Raw genomic sequence first — 18,436 nt, 5'->3', positions numbered from 1 at the left:
CAATTAAAATTAAATTACAATTATATTACATTTGAAGATTGAAGAACGAGAAAACGATGCAAACCGACATACCATGAATTGACTAACGACCCCCGACTTAGACAAGTTAAAAAACTTATTGAGGTGTTACCATTTAGTGGTCAATTGTACGAAATATGTACTAACTGTGCAATCTACTAATAAAAGTTTCAATCAATCAATCAAAAGCGCCTCTGAAAACACCGGAAACGACTTTTTAGATGATATACTTTGATTAGCAAACGTGTTTCCGATCGGACACATTTGACAGAAGGACCTCATTTAAAGAGTGACACATGCTCGCTTTCTGAGGTTGCAGATTTGAAGAAGACGAAATGAGCCTAAATATTGTTTTAATGCACATTTCAACTCTGGAACGTTCTTAGACGAGTGGGCGTGGAAGAATTTGTGATCGTTTGGCGGGAATCATCATGAAGAAGAGACTTGCTCACAGGTTTGTTTACTCTTTCTTTCAAAAGGGATTTAATGTTGAGCATACCGCGAGAAATGTACAAAATATCATTAGAATACAATACAAGATGATTCTCAGAACATGTATTTACTATTCAAATAACTTTGGACTTAACCAAGTAACGGTACGGCACACAAATATTCTTCACATTGGCCTGCTGTTGTTGGCACAATAGCAATGTGAGCAATTTGCAAAATGCGCACCAGCATTTTGCAAATTTGTGTAATGCGCAATCTTTTTGCAAATTGCTTCCAGCTATATATTTGAATAATGTGTGGTGCACATTTTGAAAATCAATTGGCGCAAATACATGTTTTTGGTATCAAAATAATGTATTATATACTTATGTAAATCTATTCATTTTTAGTCGGGACAATATAACTGAGTATTGCCCTCAAATCAATCCAATCCTAACCCTAACCCAGTGGTTCTTACTCCATGTTAAAGGTACCGAACCCCACCAGTTTTATATGTGCATTCACCAAACCCTTCTTTAGTGAAAAATAAAAACAATTACAAATTCAATACAAAGTTATATGTTTTTGGTAACATTTTAATTTGGGGAACATATTCTAAGTAACACAGACTTAATTAAGAGTTATGTGGTTAGGGTCAGGGTTAGAGGGTTAAGGTTATAGTAAGGACATGCCGAATAAGGCATTAAAAAGTACTTAATAATGACTAGTTAAGAGCCAATATGTTACTAATTTGCATGTTAGTAAGCAACTCATTATTGGTGAATATGTTCCCCATACTCAAGTGTTACCATGCTTTTTTTTACCGGTGCACAAAATGAACCGTGCACGAACATCAACTTGTTCAAACAACAAAACCTCAAAACAAATTACACACCTGCAAATCAGTCAGCTGTTGCAGTATTTGTAATACGCCGATAGGGAGAAATTTGTATTTACACGATGAGTCGGGTGCGTTTTGATCTCCGCCGAAACCCTGAGGCCGACTCACTGAACCTCTAGGGTTCGATCGAACCCAGCTTAAGAACCACTGCCCTAACCACTGTAAAGTGTACATCCAAGACTAAACTACTGACTAAACTACTACCACAACTTCCATCCATCCATTTTCTACCGCTAATTCCCTTTTGGGCTTGCGGGGGGCGCTGGCGCCTATCGCAACTACAATCGGTCGGAAGGCGGTTTACACCCTGGACAAGTCGCAATCTCATCGCAGGAGATGCTTGACTGACAGTTGACGGGTAGAAAACAAAGATGTTAAACTGACAGTTGACAGGTAGAAAACAAAGATGCTAAACTGACAGTTGACAGGTAGAAAACAAAGATGCTAAACTGACAGTTGACAGGTAGAAAACAAAGATGCTAAACTGACAGTTGACAGGTAGAAAACAAAGATGCTAAACTGACAGTTGACAGGTAGAAAACAAAGATGCTAAACTGACAGTTGACAGGTAGAAAACAAAGATGCTAAACTGACAGTTGACAGGTAGAAAAACAAAGATGCTAAACTGACAGTTGACAGGTAGAAAACAAAGATGCTAAACTGACAGTTGACAGGTAGATAACAAAGATGCTAAACTGACAGTTGACAGGTAGAAAACAAAGATGCTAAACTGACAGTTGACAGGTAGAAAACAAATATGCAAAACTGACAGTTGACGGGTAGAAAACAAAGATGCTAAACTGACAGTTGACAGGTAGAAAACAAAGATGGTGTTCAGCATTTTCCTGCTCAAATGAGCAGACTGTTGAAAATAGGAATCGGGGGATTACTTTTCACAAGCAAGATTTAACATTAGCGTACTATTGGTTGTATTTTGTGAAAAGAGTGTGTGCATATTGTTTATCATTCTCTGCAAACCTATGAAATGTTCTATTTTGTCTTCATTATTTTGTCAGAATGCAGCAGAATTCTTCATTTGTATGTGAAAGTCACAAAGAAATCTTCTGGGGGAGGATGACCCCCTACGGGGTTTGGTTTACAAGCTTTCAGCCCCACCTAAAAAAAAAATCACCAGCCGCCACTGATTATGATGCATTCTCATTTTAGGCAAAGTATAAGACAATACTTTCTTAACAGTATAATTGTAACCAGGAATAAGTCTTCAAGTAACAATATTCAAATACTAACATTGTTGGGTAAGACAGAATTTGCTTTTATTCTGAATCCAGTGAAACAGATTGGTGGTTTTAGCTGATATAAAGACTTTCAGGTGTTTATATATGTTTATGTTGAAGTATTTAGCAGATGCTTTTATCCAAAGCAAAAAAACATGCTTTTATCCAAAGCAAAAAATACATTTAAAACAAAGACTGTAAACATGATCATTTAAGAGAAGACTTTAAAGGCCTACTAAAATGATTTTCTTATTTAAACGGGGATAGCAGGTCCATTCTATGTGTCATACTTGATCATTTTGCGATATTGCCATATTTTTGCTGAAAGGATTTAGTAGAGAACATCCACGATAAAGTTCGCAACTTTTGGTCGCTAATAAAAAAGCCTTGCCTGTACCGGAAGTAGCAGACGATGTGCGCGTGACATCACGGGTTGTGGAGCTCCTCACAGCCTCACATTGTTTAAAATCATGGCCACCAGCAGCTAGAGTGATTCGGACCGAAAAAGCGACAATTTCCCCATTAATTTGAGCGAGGATGAAAGATTCGTGGGTGAGGAAAGTTAGAGTGAAGCACTAAAAAAAGAAAAGGCGGCGCCAGTGGGAGCGATTCAGATGTTATTAGACACATTTACTAGGATAATTCTGGGAAACCCCTTATCTTCTTATTGTGTTGCTAGTGTTTTAGTGAGATTATATAGTACCTGAAAGTCGGAGGGGTGTGGCCACGGGTGTAGTGACCGCCAGTGTCTCCATAGAAGGAGGTAAAAGTCGGCGCAGCAGGACGCAGGCTCCGCTCATAACTACGGTAAGAGCCAACCTATTACCACAATTTTCTCACCGAAACCTGCCGGTTGACATTTGGTCGGGATCCATGTTCGCTTGACCGTTTTGATCCATAGTAAAGCTTCACCTTCGGGGAATTTTAATCAAGGAAACACAGGCTGTGTTTGTGTGGCTAAAGGCTAAAAGCTTCCCACCTCCATCTTTCTACTTTGACTTCTCCATTATTAATTGAACACATTGCAAAAGATTCAGCAACACAAATGTCCAAAATACTGTGTAATTATGCGATTAAAGCAGACTACTTATAACTTGGATCGGGCTGGAAAATAATGTCCGCTACAACCCGAGACGTCAAACGCACGAGTCATCATACAAGTCATCATACCGTTTTCAACATGACACTTAGCGGGAAATTTAAAATTGCAATTTAGTAAAGTAAAAAGGCCATATTGGCATGTGTTGCAATGTTAATATTTCATCATTGATATATAAACTATCAGACTGCGTGGTGGCTAGTAGTGGCTTTCAGTAGGCCTTTAATAGAAAACATCAATACAAAGTGTCAAGACAGAATAAACTCTCTGCTGCAGCAACAGAAAGTCTATAAGATATCCATCCGTCCATCATCTTCCGCTTATCCGAGGTCGGGTCGCGGGGGCAACAGCCTAAGCAGGGAAACCCAGACTTCCCTCTCCCCAGCCACTTCGTCTAGCTCTTCCCGGGGGATCCCGAGGCGTTCCCAGACCAGCCGGGAGACATAGTCTTCCCAACGTGTCCTGGGTCTTCCCCGTGGCCTCCTACCGGTTGGACGTGCCCTAAACACCTCCCTAGGGAGGCGTTCGGGTGGCATCTTGACCAGATGCCCGAACCACCTCATCTGGCTCCTCTCGATGTGAAGGAGCAGCAGCTTTACTTTGAGTCCCTCCCGGATGGCAGAGCTTTTCACCATATCTCTAAGGGAGAGCCCCGCCACACGGCGGAGGAAACTCATTTCGGCCGCTTGTACCCGTGATCTTATCCTTTCGGTCATGACCATAGGTGAGGATGGGAACGTAGATCGACCGGTAAATTGAGAGCTTTGCCTTCCGGCTCAGCTCCTTCTTCACCACAACGGATCGGTACAACGTCCGCATTACTGAAGACGCCGCACCGATCCGCCTGTCGATCTCACGATCCACTCTTCCCTCACTCGTGAACAAGACTCCTAGGTATTTGAACTCCTCCACTTGGGGCAGGGTCTCCTCCCCAACCCGGAGATGGCATTCCACCCTTTTCCGGGCGAGAACCATGGACTCGGACTTGGAGGTGCTGATTCTCATTCCGGTCGCTTCACACTCAGCTGCAAACCGATCCAGCGAGAGCTGAAGATCCCGGTCAGATGAAGCCATCAGGACCACATCATCTGCAAAAAGCAGAGACCTAATCCTGCGGTTACCAAACCGGAACCCCTCAACGCCTTGACTGCGCCTAGAAATTCTGTCCATAAAAGTTATGAACAGAATCGGTGACAAAGGACAGCCTTGGCGGAGTCCAACCCTCACTGGAAATGTGTTCGACTTACTGCCGGCAATGCGGACCAAGCTCTGGCTGGCACTGATCGTACAGGGAACGGACCGCCACAATAAGACAGTCCGACACCCCATACTCTCTGAGCACTCCCCACAGGACTTCCCGAGGGACACGGTCGAATGCCTTCTCCAAGTCCACAAAGCACATGTAGACTGGTTGGGCAAACTCCCATGCACCCTCAAGAACCCTGCCGAGAGTATAGAGCTGGTCCACAGTTCCACGACCAGGACGAAAACCACACTGTTCCTCCTGAATCCGAGGTTCGACTATCCGACGTAGCCTCCTCTCCAGTACACCTGAATAAACCTTACCGGGAAGGCTGAGGAGAGTGATCCCACGATAGTTGGAACACACCCTCCGGTCCCCCTTCTTAAAGAGAGGAACCACCACCCCGGTCTGCCAATCCAGAGGTACCGCCCCCGATGTCCAAGCGATGCTGCAGAGTCTTGTCAACCAAGACAGCCCCACAGCATCCAGAGCCTTAAGGAACTCCGGGCGGATCTCGTCCACTCCCGGGGCCTTGCCACGGAGGAGCTTTTTAACTACCTCAGCGACCTCAGCCCCAGAAATAGGAGAGTCCACCACAGACTCCCCAGGCACTGCTTCCTCATAGGAAGACGTGTTGGTGGGATTGAGGAGGTCTTCGAAGTATTCCTTCCACCTATCCACAACATCCGCAGTTGAGGTCAGCAGAACACCATCCGCACCATACACGGTGTTGATAGTGCACTGCTTCGTGGGATTGAGGAGGTCTTCGAAGTATTCCTTCCACCTATCCACAACATCCGCAGTTGAGGTCAGCAGAACACCATCCGCACCATACACGGTGTTGATAGTGCACTGCTTCCCCTTCCTGAGGCGGCGGACGGTGGTCCAGTATCGCTTCGAAGCCATCCGGAAGTCGTTTTCCATGGCTTCCCCGAACTCCTCCCATGTCCGAGTTTTTGCCTCCGCGACCGCTGAAGCTGCACACCGCTTGGCCCGTCGGTACTCGTCCACTGCCTCCGGAGTCCTATGAGCCAAAAGATCCCGATAGGACTCCTTCTTCAGCTTGACGGCATCCCTCACTGCTGGTGTCCACCAACGGGTTCTGGGATTACCGCCACGACAGGCACCAACTACCTCGCGGCCACAGCTCCAATCAGCCGCCTCGACAATAGAGGTTCGGAACATGGTCCACTCGGACTCAATGTCCAGCACCTCCCTCGTGACATCTTCAAAGTTCTCCCGGAGGTGTGAATTGAAACTCTCTCTGACAGGAGACTCTGCCAGACGTTCCCAGCAGACCCTCACAATGCGTTTGGGCCTGCCAGGTCTGTCCGGCATCCTCCCCCACCATCGCAGCCAACTCACCACCAGGTGGTGATCGGTAGAAAGCTCCGCCCCTCTCTTCACCCGAGTGTCCAAAACATGAGGCCGCAAATCCGATGACACAACTACAAAGTCGATCATGGAACTGCGGCCTAGGGTGTCCTGGTGCCAAGTGCACATATGGACACCCTTATGTTTGAACATGGTGTTTGTTATGGACAAACTGTGACGAGCACAAAAGTCCAATAACAAAACACCACTCGGGTTCAGATCCGGGCGGCCATTCTTCCCAATCACGCCTCTCCAGGTTTCACTGTCGTTGCCAACGTGAGCGTTGAAGTCTCCCAGTAGGACAAGGGAATCACCCGGGGAGGCACTTTCCAGTACTCCCTCGAGTGTTCCCAAAAAGGGTGGGTACTCTGAACTGCTGTTTGGTGCATAAGCACAAACAACAGTCAGTACCCGTCACCCCACCCGAAGGCGGAGGGAGGCTACCCTTTCGTCCACCGGGTTGAACTCCAACGTACAGGCTTTGAGCCGGGGGGAAATAAGAATTTCCACCCCAGCCCGTCGCCTCTCACTGCCGGCAACGCCAGAGTGGAAGAGGGTCCAATCCCTCTCGAGAGGGATTGGCTCCAGAGGGGGGCCCCGGTGACCCGCGTCCGGGCAAGGGAAATCTGGGTCCATGATTTTTCTTCTTCATAAAGGTCTTCGAGCTGCTCTTTGTCTGATCCCTCACCTAGAACCTGTTTGCCTTGGGAGACCCTATAAGATATGTAGATATCTAATGCAGTGTTTTTAACCTTTTTTGAGCCAAGGCACATTTTTTGCGCTGAAAAAATGCAGAGGCACACCACTAGCAGAAATCATTAAAAAATGAAACTCAGTTGACAGTAAAAAGTTGTTGTTGCAATTGCTGAATATGACTTGAAAGCATAAGCAAGCATGCATGACTATAGCTCTTGTCTCAAAGTAGGTGTACTGTCACCACCTGTCACATCACATCCTGACTTACTTGGACTTTTTTGCTCTTTTCCTGTGTGTAGTCTTTTACTTCTTGTCTTGCACTCCTATTTTGGTGTCTTTTTCTCTTTTTTTGGTGTTTTCCTGTAGCAGTTTCATGTCTTCCTTTGAGCAATATTTCCCGCATCTACTTTGTTTTAGCAATCAGAAATATTTTGCTTGTTTTTATCCTTCTTTTTGGGGATATCGTTGATTGTCATGTCATGTTCGCTTGTACACTGGACGCCGTCTTTGCTCCACAGTAAGTCTTTGCTGACGTCCAGCATTCTGTTTTGGTTTACTTTGTGGCCAGTTCAGTTTTAGTTTGGTTCTGCACAGCCTTTTTTTAGGGGCACTCACCTTTTGTTTAATTTTGGTTGAAGCATTAGACACCTTTTTACCTGCACACTGCTTCCCACTGTTTCCGACATCGACAAAGCAATTAGCTACCTGCTGCCACCTACTGATATGGAAGAGTATTACAGGGTTACTCTGCCCAGCTCTACACAGCACTGACACTCTACAACATATTTGCAGATTATAATTACTGGTTTCTAAAACATATTTTTAACCCAAATAGGTGAAATCTCCCACGGCACACCAGACAATATCTCTCGGCGCACTCGTGGTTGAAAAACACTAATCTAATGTATTCATACATTGTTTATGTAGTAGTTACGCATGTATATATACCTCATCATATTGTTTCTTCAACTTAAAAATAGTTTTTCCCCCTTCTCTGGGATTATATTCCCACTTTTGATCTGATCACTTATAGCATATAAGAATATTCTATTACTGTAAAGCAAACTATGAATACTAAAACATGTGTCCTTCATCATAGCTACACGTATGACAGAGAAGCGTGTGAAAATGAGTGGTATTGAGTCAGGTAAGATGAATGAAATGCGCTGACAGTTCATTGCTCCTGACACATGAATTCCACTGATCACCACTCCAAGATGGCGGCCCCGCGTCTCGTCAGTAGCGCTCCCTTAGAAGATGTCTATGGAATAAACCCACATAGAGTATATTTACAGAGCTATACAAAAAAAATATATTGTGAATAGAATAATTTATACATGTGTATACAAACACAACACTTGAGATATGACTTCAAAACCTATTCTGTCCTCAGCGTGAAAGAGTCTCCTGCACAGGTGTCCACCAACTACCAGGTGGGCCAGGTGTCAGGAAGTCTGCTCCAGAAGAACTCTGCCACATCCGCAACACTTTCATCTTTGTTCAGCAGCGCCCAGCCCCGCGCCGCGTCAGCCCTCTTCGTACCTGCGCCCCAGGTAAGCCCGCACACCTCGTGTGAGAAACTACCCGGTGACGCCTCGGTCTTGTGTGGTGGCGACAGCTGCCTCGCCAGGTCAGCCTGCAGGAAGCCCAGGAGGTCCGAGGTCAAGGCCGTCCCCAGCAGAAGAAGCTGCTCAAGAAGAAATCGCTGGCCGAGCAGAAATTGGACGTCAGGTGATTTAGGTCTTAATGCACGGGTGTCCCAGGTGATTTAGGTCTTAATGCACGGGTGTCCCAGGTGATTTAGGTCTTAATGCACAGGTGTCCCAGGTGATTGTCTTAATGCACAGGTGTCCCAGGTGATTTAAATCTTAATGCACAGGTGTCCCAGGTGATTTAGGTCTTAATGCACAGGTGTCCCAGGTGATTTAGGTCTTAATGCACAGGTGTCCCAGGTGATTTAGGTCTTAATGCACAGGTGTTCCAGGTGATTGTCTTAATGCACAGTTGTCCCAGGTGATTTAGGTCTTAATGCACAGGTGTCCCAGGTGATTTAGGTCTTAATGCACAGGTGTCTCAGGTGATTTAGGTCTTAATGCACAGGTGTCCCGGGTGATTGTCCTAATGCACAGGTGTCCCAGGTGATTGAAGTCTTAATCCACAGGTGTCCCAGGTGATTTAGGTCTTAATGCACAGGTGTCCCAGGTGATTGTCTTAATGAACAGGTGTCCCAGGGGATTGTCTTAATGAACAGGTGTCCCAGGTGATTGTCTTAATGAACAGGTGTCCCAGGTGATTGTCTTAATGCACAGGTGTTCCAGGTGATTGTCTTAATGCACAGTTGTCCCAGGTGATTTAGGTCTTAATCCACAGGTGCCCCTGGTGATTTAGGTCTTAATCCACAGGTGTCCCAGGTGATTTAGGTCTTAATGCACAGGTGTCCCAGGTGATTTAGGTCTTAATGCACAGGTGTCCCAGGGGATTTAGGTCTTAATGCACAGGTGTCCCGGGTGATTGTCTTAATGCACAGTTGTCCCAGGTGATTTAGGTCTTAATCCACAGGTGCCCCAGGTGATATAGGTCTCAATGCACCGGTGTCCCAGGTGATTGTCTTAATTCACAGGTGTCCCTGGTGATTTAGGTCTTAATCCACAGGTGTCCCAGGTGATTTAGGTCTTAATGCACAGGTGTCCCAGGTGATTTAGGTCTTAATGCACAGGTGTCCCAGGGGATTTAGGTCTTAATGCACAGGTTTCCCGGGTGATTGTCTTAATGCACAGGTGTCCCAGATGATTTAAATCTTAATCCACATGTGTCCCAGGTGATTTAAATCTTAATCCACAGGTGTCCCAGGTGATTTAAATCTTAATCCACAGGTGTCCCAGGGGATTTAGGTCTTAATGCACAGGTGTCCCGGGTGATTGTCTTAATGCACAGGTGTCCCAGGTGATTTAGGTCTTAATGCACAGGTGTCCCAGGTGATTTAGGTCTTAATGAACAGGTGTCCCAGGTGATTTAGGTCTTAATGCACAGGTGTCCTAGATGATTTAGGTCTTAATGCACAGGTGTTCCAGGTGATTGTCTTAATGCACAGTTGTCCCAGGTGTTTGTTTTAATGCACAGGTGTCCCAGGTGATTTAGGTCTTAATGCACAGGTGTTCCAGGTGATTGTCTTAATGCACAGGTGTCCCAGGTGATTTAGGTCTTAATGCACAGGTGTTCCAGGTGATTGTTTTAATGCACAGGTGTCCCAGGTGATTTAGGTCTTAATGCACAGGTGTCCCAGGTGATTTAGGTCTTAATGCACAGGTGTCCCAGGTGATTTAGGTCTTAATGCACAGGTGTCCCGGGTGATTGTCTTAATGCACAGGTGTCCCAGGTGATTTCGGTCTTAATGCACAGGTGTCCCAGGTGATTGTTTTACCTAGTTTTCAAGTAATTAAGTAGTTTTTGAGCTACTTTAGTCTAGTTACACCTACAAACAGTGCATTTGATTTCCTTTTACAGTGTCTCCTGCTAGCATGCTAACAAGCTAACGCTTTATGCTAGCTTTTTAGTTAATTTTGTATGTTTGAACCTAAAAATCATGGATTTGGATACTCTGCGCCATCTTTGAACAGAGAGAGCAGCCTGCAGGGCGCTGACGAGGGGGAGCCCGGCGCCAGGAAGAGGAAGCGGGAGGCGACGGGCGACGAGGAGGCGGAGCAGCACTGGGCGGTGAAGAGGCAGAAGTTGCGAGCTCACAAGCAGGAAGAAGCGGCCAAGGCGCAGAGGAGCGTCTTTGTGGGCAACCTGCCGCTCAGCTGCACGAAGAAGGTGCCGCCATCTTTGTGCACCTTTTGAGGGCCGCCGCTCATCTGTGTCTGTCCTTCCCAGACGCTGCGCGGCCTCTTCAAGCACGACGGCGCCATCGAGTCCATACGCTTCCGCTCCGTGGTAAGGAACTCGCTCATGCTCGCGTTCTAACCTCCCGCTCACGCTGCTTGTCCTCGCAGGCCCCGGAGGACCCGTCCGTGTCCCGCAAGGTGGCCGCCATCAAGTAAGTCTGCGTCTCTTCGGGCGCCGCCCCCTCCTCTCCTTTCTAAGACGCCATTTTGTGCGCGGCAGGCGCCAGGTCCACCCGCTGAAGCAGAGCGTCAACGCCTACGTAGTGTTCCAGGACCAAGATGGCGTCGCCAAGGCCCTGAAGAGGTCCGTACCGTCGCTCCTCCCATGCCTTGCGGTTGCCGTGGTAACACGTCTTGTGTGTGTGTGTGTGTGTGTGTGTGTGTCTGTGTCTGTGTCCCCGCCCTGACAGAAACGGTGTGGAGTTGGAGAAGGATATCTTCATCCGGGTGGACCGAGTGGGGGGCGCCTCGGTAAGTCATGTGACACACCACACCCCCGGCAGGCGTGTCATGGCGTCTTTGTCTTTCAGCACGACAACAAACGCTCCGTCTTCGTGGGCAACCTCCCCTTTGGTGAGTGTCTGCTTTTTTTAACAGTAACACAAGTGTATATGTCTTGTATATACATGTGTGTGTGTGTGTGTATCAATATATACAAATACAAAAGCAGTGAAGTTGTCAGGTTGTGTAAATAAAAAGAGAATACAACAAATCTTTTTCAACTTATATTTAATTGAATAGACTGCAAAGACAAGATATTTCATCTTCACACTGACAAACTTTGGTATTTTTTGCAAATATTAGCTCATTTGGAATTTGATGCCTGCAACATGTTTCAAAAAAGCTGGCACAAGTGGCAAAAAAGAGTGAGAAAGTTGAGGAATGCTCATCAAAGACTTATTTAGATCATCCCACAGGTGAACAGGCTAATTGAGAACAGGTGGGTGCCATGATTGGCTATAAAAGCAGCTTCCATGAAATGCTCACTCATTCACAAACAAGGACAGGGCGAGGGTCACCACTTTGTCAACAAATGCCTGAGCAAACGTTTTAAGAAGAACATTTCTCAAGCAGCTATTGCAAGGAATTTAGGGATTTCACCATCTACGCTCCGTAATATCATCAAAAGGTTCAGAGAATGTGGAGAAATCACTGCACATAAGCCATGATATTACACACCTTCCATCCCTCAGGCGGTACAGCATCCAAAAGCCACATCAGTGTGTAAAGGATATCACCACATGGGCTCAGGAACACTTCAGAAAACCACTGTCAGTAACTACAGTTGGTCGCTACATCTGTAAGTGCAAGTTAAAACTCTACTATGCAAAGCCAAAGGCATTTGTCAACAACACCCAGAAATACTTCGCTGAGCCTGAGCTCATCTAAGATGGACTGATGCAAAGTGGAAAAGTGTTCTGTGGTCTGACGAGTCCACACTTCAAATTGTTTTTGAAAACTGTGGACATCATGTCCTCCGGAATAACGAGGAAAAGAACCATGGGGACTGTTGTAGGGTGAAAGTGTTGTAGTCAGCATGTGTGATGGTATGGGGGTGTATTAGTGATTGTTGTAGGGTGAAAGTGTTGTAGTCAGCATGTGTGATGATATGGGGGTGTATTAGTGATTGTTGTAGGGTGAAAGTGTTGTAGGCAGCATGTATAAGCAGCAAGAGTCATGGATGCATTGCATTCTGGGTCATTCTTATGTTGCATTTATAATGTGTTACAGAGCCGATGTTCTCCAGAAATGTGTTTGTCATTCTTGTTTGGTGTGGGTTCACAGTGTGGCACATATTAGTAAGTGTTAAAGTTCTTTATATCACAACCTTCAGTGTAACCCGTGTGGCTGATGAACAAGAGCCCTGGTTTACACAATAGTACAAGTAAAACAATTTCTTTATGCTGTGTGATTTCATTATACATTTCAAGAGTTTTGCGGCATCTGTTGTCGTTGTGAAATGGGTCAAAATGACTCTTTGAGTGGTAAAGATTTCCAACCCTGCTGCCTCCGCAATTTTGAAAATGATGACAGGGGAAGCGTCACTCGTCAAGTCACAAATTTGACCTGGCGGTAAGAGTAAGCACGCGCTAATCATTTTTGGAAGCAAGTTTGACCCGGCAGTAGTTCAAGGCAGGCGCTTATTGCATGCCCGGCGGCAATTCAAGGAAATACGGTGTGTTGAAAAGGATTTGCAGAACATAGTATTTTCTTATTTACCATCTACAAACTCCATTTCCATATGAGTTGGGAAATTGTGTTATATGTAAATATAAACAGAATACAATGATTTGCAAATCCTTTTCAACCCATATTCAGTTGAATATGCTACAAAGACAACATATTTGATGTTCAAACTCATAAACTTTTTTTTTTTGCAAATAATAATTAACTTTAGAATTTCATGGCTGCAACACGTGGCAAAGTAGTTGGGAAAGGGCATGTTCACGACTGTGTTACATCACCTTTTCTTTTAATAACACTCAATGAACGTTTGGGAACTGAGGAATCTAATTGTTGAAGCTTTGAAAGAGGAATTCTTTCCCATTCTTGTTTTATGTAGAGCTTCAGTCGTTCAACAGTCCGGGGTCTCCGCTGTCGTATTTTACGCTTCATAATGCGCCACACATTTTCCATGTGAGACAGGTCTGGACTGCAGGCGGGCCAGGAAAGCACCCGCACTCTTTTTTTTTTTTTTTATAAACACCTGCTGAATGTGGCTTGGCATTGTCTTGCTGAAATAAGCAGGGGTGTCCATGAAAAAGATGGCGCTTAGATGGCAACGTATGTTGTTCCAAAAGCTGTATGTACCTTTCAGCATTAATGGTGCCTTCACAGATGTGTAAGTTGCCCATGCCTTGGGCACTAATGCACCCCCATACCATCACACATGCTGGCTTTTAAACTTTGCGTCGATAACAGTCTGGATGCTTCGCTTCCCCTTTGGTCCGGATGACACAATGTCGAATATTTCCCCCAAAAATTTTTAATGTGGACTCGTCAGAACACTTTTCCAATTTGCATCAATCCATCTTAGATGATCTCAGGCCCAGAGAAGCTGGCGGCGTTTCTGGATGTTGTTGATAAATGGCTTTCGCTTTGCATAGTAGAGCTTTAACTTGCACTTACAGATGTAGCGACCAACTGTATTTAGTGACAGCGGTTTTCTGAAGTGTTCCTGAGCCCATGTGGTGATATCCTTTAGAGATTGATGTCGTTTTTTGATACAGTGCCGTCTGAGGGATGGAAGGTCACGGTCATTCAATGTACGTTTCCGGCCATGCCGCTTACGTGGAGTGATTTCTCCAGATTCTCTGAACCTTTTGATGATATTATGAAGCGTAGATGTTGAAATCCCTAAATTTCTTGCAATTGCACTTTGAGAAAGGTTGTTCTTAAACTGTTTGACTATTTGCTCACGCAGTTGTGGACAAAGGGGTGTCCCTCGCCCCATCCTTTCTTGTGAAAGACTGAGCATTTTTTGGAAAGCTGTTTTTATACCCAATCATGGCACCCACCTGTTCCCAATTAGCCTGCACACCTGTGGGATGTTCCAAATAAGTGTTTGATGAGCATTCCTCAACTTTATCAGTATTTATTGCCACCTTTTCCAACTTCTTTGTCACGTGTTGCTGGCAACAAATTCTAAAGTTAATGATTTGCAACAAAAAAAAAAATTGAGTTTGAACATCAAATATGTTGTTTTCGTAGCATATTCAACTGAATATGGGTTGAAAAGGATTTGCAAATCATTGTATTCTGTTTATATTTACATCTAACACAATTTCCCAACTCGTATGGAAATGGGGTTTGTACACAACCTGAGAACTTCACTGCTTTTGCCTTTTGTATGTATGTATGTATGTGTGTGTGTGTGTGTATGGACATGTATAAACAATGTATATCAAATAGATGTCAGTGAGGTGCAGTGAACTAAAAAGCAGGTGAGGCTAAAAAATGACACACAGTGTGCATCTGACCTAACACCACACATTGTAAACATGACAGCTTTACCATTAAATTAATGAATTATTTCCCTAATTTCACATTGCATGAATGGACAAACTTTGTAATATGTACTAATCTGTGGGTGTCTGTGTAGTCTAAAATGATTTTCAAGGAAAAAATGATTTAAGGTAAAAGGTGATTTTCAAGAAAAAATGTATTCCAGGTAAAAGTTGATTTTAAAGACAAAAGTTGATTTTAAGGAAAATAAAGTAAAAGTTGATTTTAAGGAAAAAAATTTGGGTAAAAGTTAATTTTACAGACAAAATTAGATTTTCATGACGAGTTCTTAGAAATTAGAAAAGAAGAAATTCATACTGACGTGTCGGTAAAAAAATACATTTTTCTTAGCTTATTCTTTTTTAAACTTGTCAAAGTTTCTCCCTGAGAGATCTCTGCTTCCTTGACTGCCCTCTGGTGGCCGAGACGTGCAGTGCATGCATCTCATCTCTGACGTCAGGCTTCTGGGAAAGTAACGTGCTTGACTTCCGGTGTGTTCTGAGGCTGACAAGCTGACTTGTCTTTCTCCAAAATACCTCTCCTCCGTGTCCATGTTGGCAGACGTGAAAGAGTTGGCCATGCGGCGCCATTTTGAGGAGTGCGGCGGTGTGGAGGCGGTGCGTCTGGTGCGGGACAAGAACTCTGGACTGGGCAAAGGATTCGGTTACGTCCTGTTTGAGGTACACCTGACCCCTGACCTTTGACCTCTTCACGTGACTGAAAGACCGCCCCGTTGCAGAACTCCGACTCGGTCCAACTGGCGCTGAAGCTGGACGGCTCCCAGCTGGAGGGCCGGCGCCTGCGCGTCCAACGCTCGCTGAAGACGGAGACGCGGACGCAGAAGGGCGGAGCCAAAAGAAGTTTCCCGGGGAAGAAGAGTGGGCCTAGCCGCAACTTCCGAGGCGAGCGGGCCGAGCCCAAGAAGAAGAAGTCGGCCAAGAAGAAAATGAAGGCAAAAAAGAGCCTCCGCCTGACAGGAAGTGGGCCAACCAAATAAAAAGCCTCACTGTAGAAATGGATACTTGGACTGTTTCTGTGGTGTCCAAACATTTTACACTGAAAATGTAAACTTTTAGATAAATTCTCCTTTTGAAAAACAATATTTGTTGACCTTTAAGGTTCCCATCACATTTTTATTTTTTATTATTCACCGCTTTCATCTCTTGGACTGATAGAAAGTTAACTTTTTACGTTTTAGGACCTTTTTGTCAAATAGCTGTGGTGAACAGAGGACTGATTTCACCACAGCTAGAGTGTGTGTGACTATTATTGCTACATTAACTTGTTTTGTATAGCAAACATGCCAGATGAAATGTTGTACTATATTAATTATAATAATGCATGCTTGAATAGGCTATCATCCATTACATGGACTTAAGTTGTTATTTAGAAACACTTTTAACAGTTTAAACAAATCCCACTAAAACTGTCAAGGATCCAAATGGATACCACTTTTTTTTTCTTCTTTCAAAGCTTGAATCTCTGATCTATTTGTTCTGCTCTCTTTTCCCCAAAAATATATTTAGTATCTATTGTGAAAAGTCCTTGAACACCCCACAGTTGCTTTTGACAGTTTAAAGATGATTGGAACTGTTGGGAGTCAAGTGTTACTAGTCATTTAAGAGGTGAGCAAGAAAGACTTTAATCTTTACCAGCTAATAAAAGAACATCAACTTTGTTGCCGCCTTCTCTTCTTCCCTCTGGTGGAACCTTGGAAATCATAAATAGTTGAAGGAACTTCCAGCACAATCCAGATTTGCACAATCAGTCCTTAGCAGGTCACATGACCTCACTCGATGTCGTCCTCGCTCAAACTTTGTGCGCTCACGATGCGCTGCAACACACACACACACACACGCACGCACACGGTTACAACAAAATAACACAGGATTACAACATAGTAACAAGTTTACAACAAAGTAACACATTGTTAGGACAAAGTAAGACAGAAGTTTAGGACAAAGTACAAACCCCATTTCCATATGAGTTGGGAAATTGTGTTAGATGTAAATATAAACAGAATACAATGATTTGCAAATCCTTTTCAACCCATATTCAGTTGAATATGCTACAAAGACAACATATTTGATATTAAAACTAATGAACATTATTTTTTCCAAATAATCATTAACTTTAAAATTTGATGCCAACAACATGTTACAAAGAAGTTGGGAAAGGTGGCAATAAATACTGATAAAGTTGAGGAATGCTCATCAAACACTTATTTGGAACATCCCACAGGTGTGCAGGCTAATTGGGAACAGGTGGGTGCCATGATTGGGTATAAAAACAGCTTCCCAAAAAATGCTCAGTCTTTCACAAGAAAGGATGGGGCGAGGTACACCCCTTTGTCCACAACTCGTGAGCAAATAGTCAAACAGTTTAAGAACAACCTTTCTCAAAGTGCAATTACAAGAAATTTAAGGATTTCAACATATACGCTCCACAATATCATCAAAAGGTTCAGAGAATCTGGAGAAATCACTCCACGTAAGCGGCATGGCCGGAAACCAACATTGAATGACCGTGACCTTCCATCCCTCAGACGGCACCATATCAAAAACCAACATCAATCTCTAAAGGATATCACCACATGGGCTCAGGAACACTTCAGAAAACCACTGTCACTAAATACAGTTTGTCGCTACATCTGTAAGTGCAAGTTAAAGCTCTACTATGCAAAGCGAAAGCCATTTATCAACAACATCCAGAAACGCCGCCTGCTTCTTTGGGTCCGAGATCATCTAAGATGGACTGATGCAAAGTGGAAAAGTGTTCTGACGAGTCCACATTTCAAATTGTTTTTGGAAATGTTCGACATGGTGTCATCCAGACCAAAGGGGAAGCGAACCATCCAGACTGTTATCAACGCCAAGTTGAAAAGCCAGCATGTGTGATGGTATGGGGGTGCATTAGTGCCCAAGGCATGGGTAACTTACACATCTGAATGCTGAATGGTCCATACAGGTTTTGGAACAACATACGCTGCCATCTAAGCGCAGTCTTTTTCATGGACGCCCCTGCTTATTTCAGCAAGACAATGCCAAGCCACATTCAGCACGTGTAACAACAGCGTGGTTTCGTAGTAAAAGAGTGTGGGTACTTTCCTGGCCCGCCTGCAGTCCAGACCTGTCTCCCAACGAAAATGTGTGGCGCATTATGAAGCGTAAAATACGACAGCGGAGACCTCGGACTGTTGAACGACTGAAGCTTTACATAAAACAAGAATGGGAAAGAATTCCACTTTCAAAGCTTCAACAATTAGTTTCCTCAGTTCCCAAACGTTCATTGAGTGCTATTAAAAGAAAAGGTGATGTAACACAGTCGTGAACATGCCCTTTCCCAACTACTTTGGCACGTGTTGCAGCCATGAAATTCTAAGTTAATTATTATTTGCAAAAAAAATTAATTTTATGAGTTTGAACATCAAATATGTTGTCTTTGTAGCATATTCAACTGAATATGGGTTGAAAAGGATTTGCAAATCATTGTATTCTGTTTATACTTACATCTAACACAATTTCTCAATTCATATGGAAACGGGGTTTGTAC

At 44.2% G+C, this 18,436-nt stretch overlaps 2 protein-coding genes across 2 annotated transcripts in view; one reads left to right on the top strand and one right to left on the bottom strand.

Annotated features, from left to right (window-relative positions):
* Positions 1-256: 256 nt before the first annotated feature.
* Positions 257-16,562, top strand: rbm34 (RNA binding motif protein 34). Its single transcript, XM_061880745.1, has 11 exons — positions 257-472; positions 8,389-8,548; positions 8,614-8,726; positions 10,613-10,808; positions 10,869-10,928; positions 10,988-11,031; positions 11,100-11,183; positions 11,290-11,350; positions 11,410-11,452; positions 15,446-15,564; positions 15,624-16,562. Exons 1-11 carry the CDS (start codon positions 450-452, stop codon positions 15,879-15,881), a joined length of 1,161 nt encoding a protein of 386 aa, XP_061736729.1. The 5' UTR covers positions 257-449; the 3' UTR covers positions 15,882-16,562.
* The window catches only part of tomm20b (translocase of outer mitochondrial membrane 20b), a 17,131-nt gene continuing 15,196 nt past the window's right edge, over positions 16,502-18,436 (bottom strand). The window contains exon 5 of the mRNA XM_061880746.1: positions 16,502-16,718. Within this exon, the coding sequence (XP_061736730.1) occupies positions 16,674-16,718 (45 nt within the window). The 3' untranslated portion in view covers positions 16,502-16,673. The remainder of the gene's footprint in view (positions 16,719-18,436) is intronic.

The sequence above is a fragment of the Nerophis ophidion genome, linkage group LG20, assembly GCF_033978795.1.
Source record: "Nerophis ophidion isolate RoL-2023_Sa linkage group LG20, RoL_Noph_v1.0, whole genome shotgun sequence".
In the NCBI taxonomy this organism is placed as follows: Eukaryota; Metazoa; Chordata; class Actinopteri; order Syngnathiformes; family Syngnathidae; genus Nerophis; species Nerophis ophidion.
The sequence above is the reverse complement of the archived record's forward strand: the minus strand, read 5'-3'. Positions and strand labels throughout refer to the sequence as shown.

Excerpts from the sequence above, each read along its gene's own strand:
- rbm34 (XM_061880745.1), top strand. The coding sequence starts at position 450 with ATGAAGAAGAGACTTGCTCACAG. Across the intron at positions 10,809-10,868 it reads CGCTCAGCTGCACGAAGAAG|ACGCTGCGCGGCCTCTTCAA; the intron begins GTGCCGCCATCT and ends TGTCCTTCCCAG. Across the intron at positions 11,453-15,445 it reads CGTGGGCAACCTCCCCTTTG|ACGTGAAAGAGTTGGCCATG; the intron begins GTGAGTGTCTGC and ends CCATGTTGGCAG.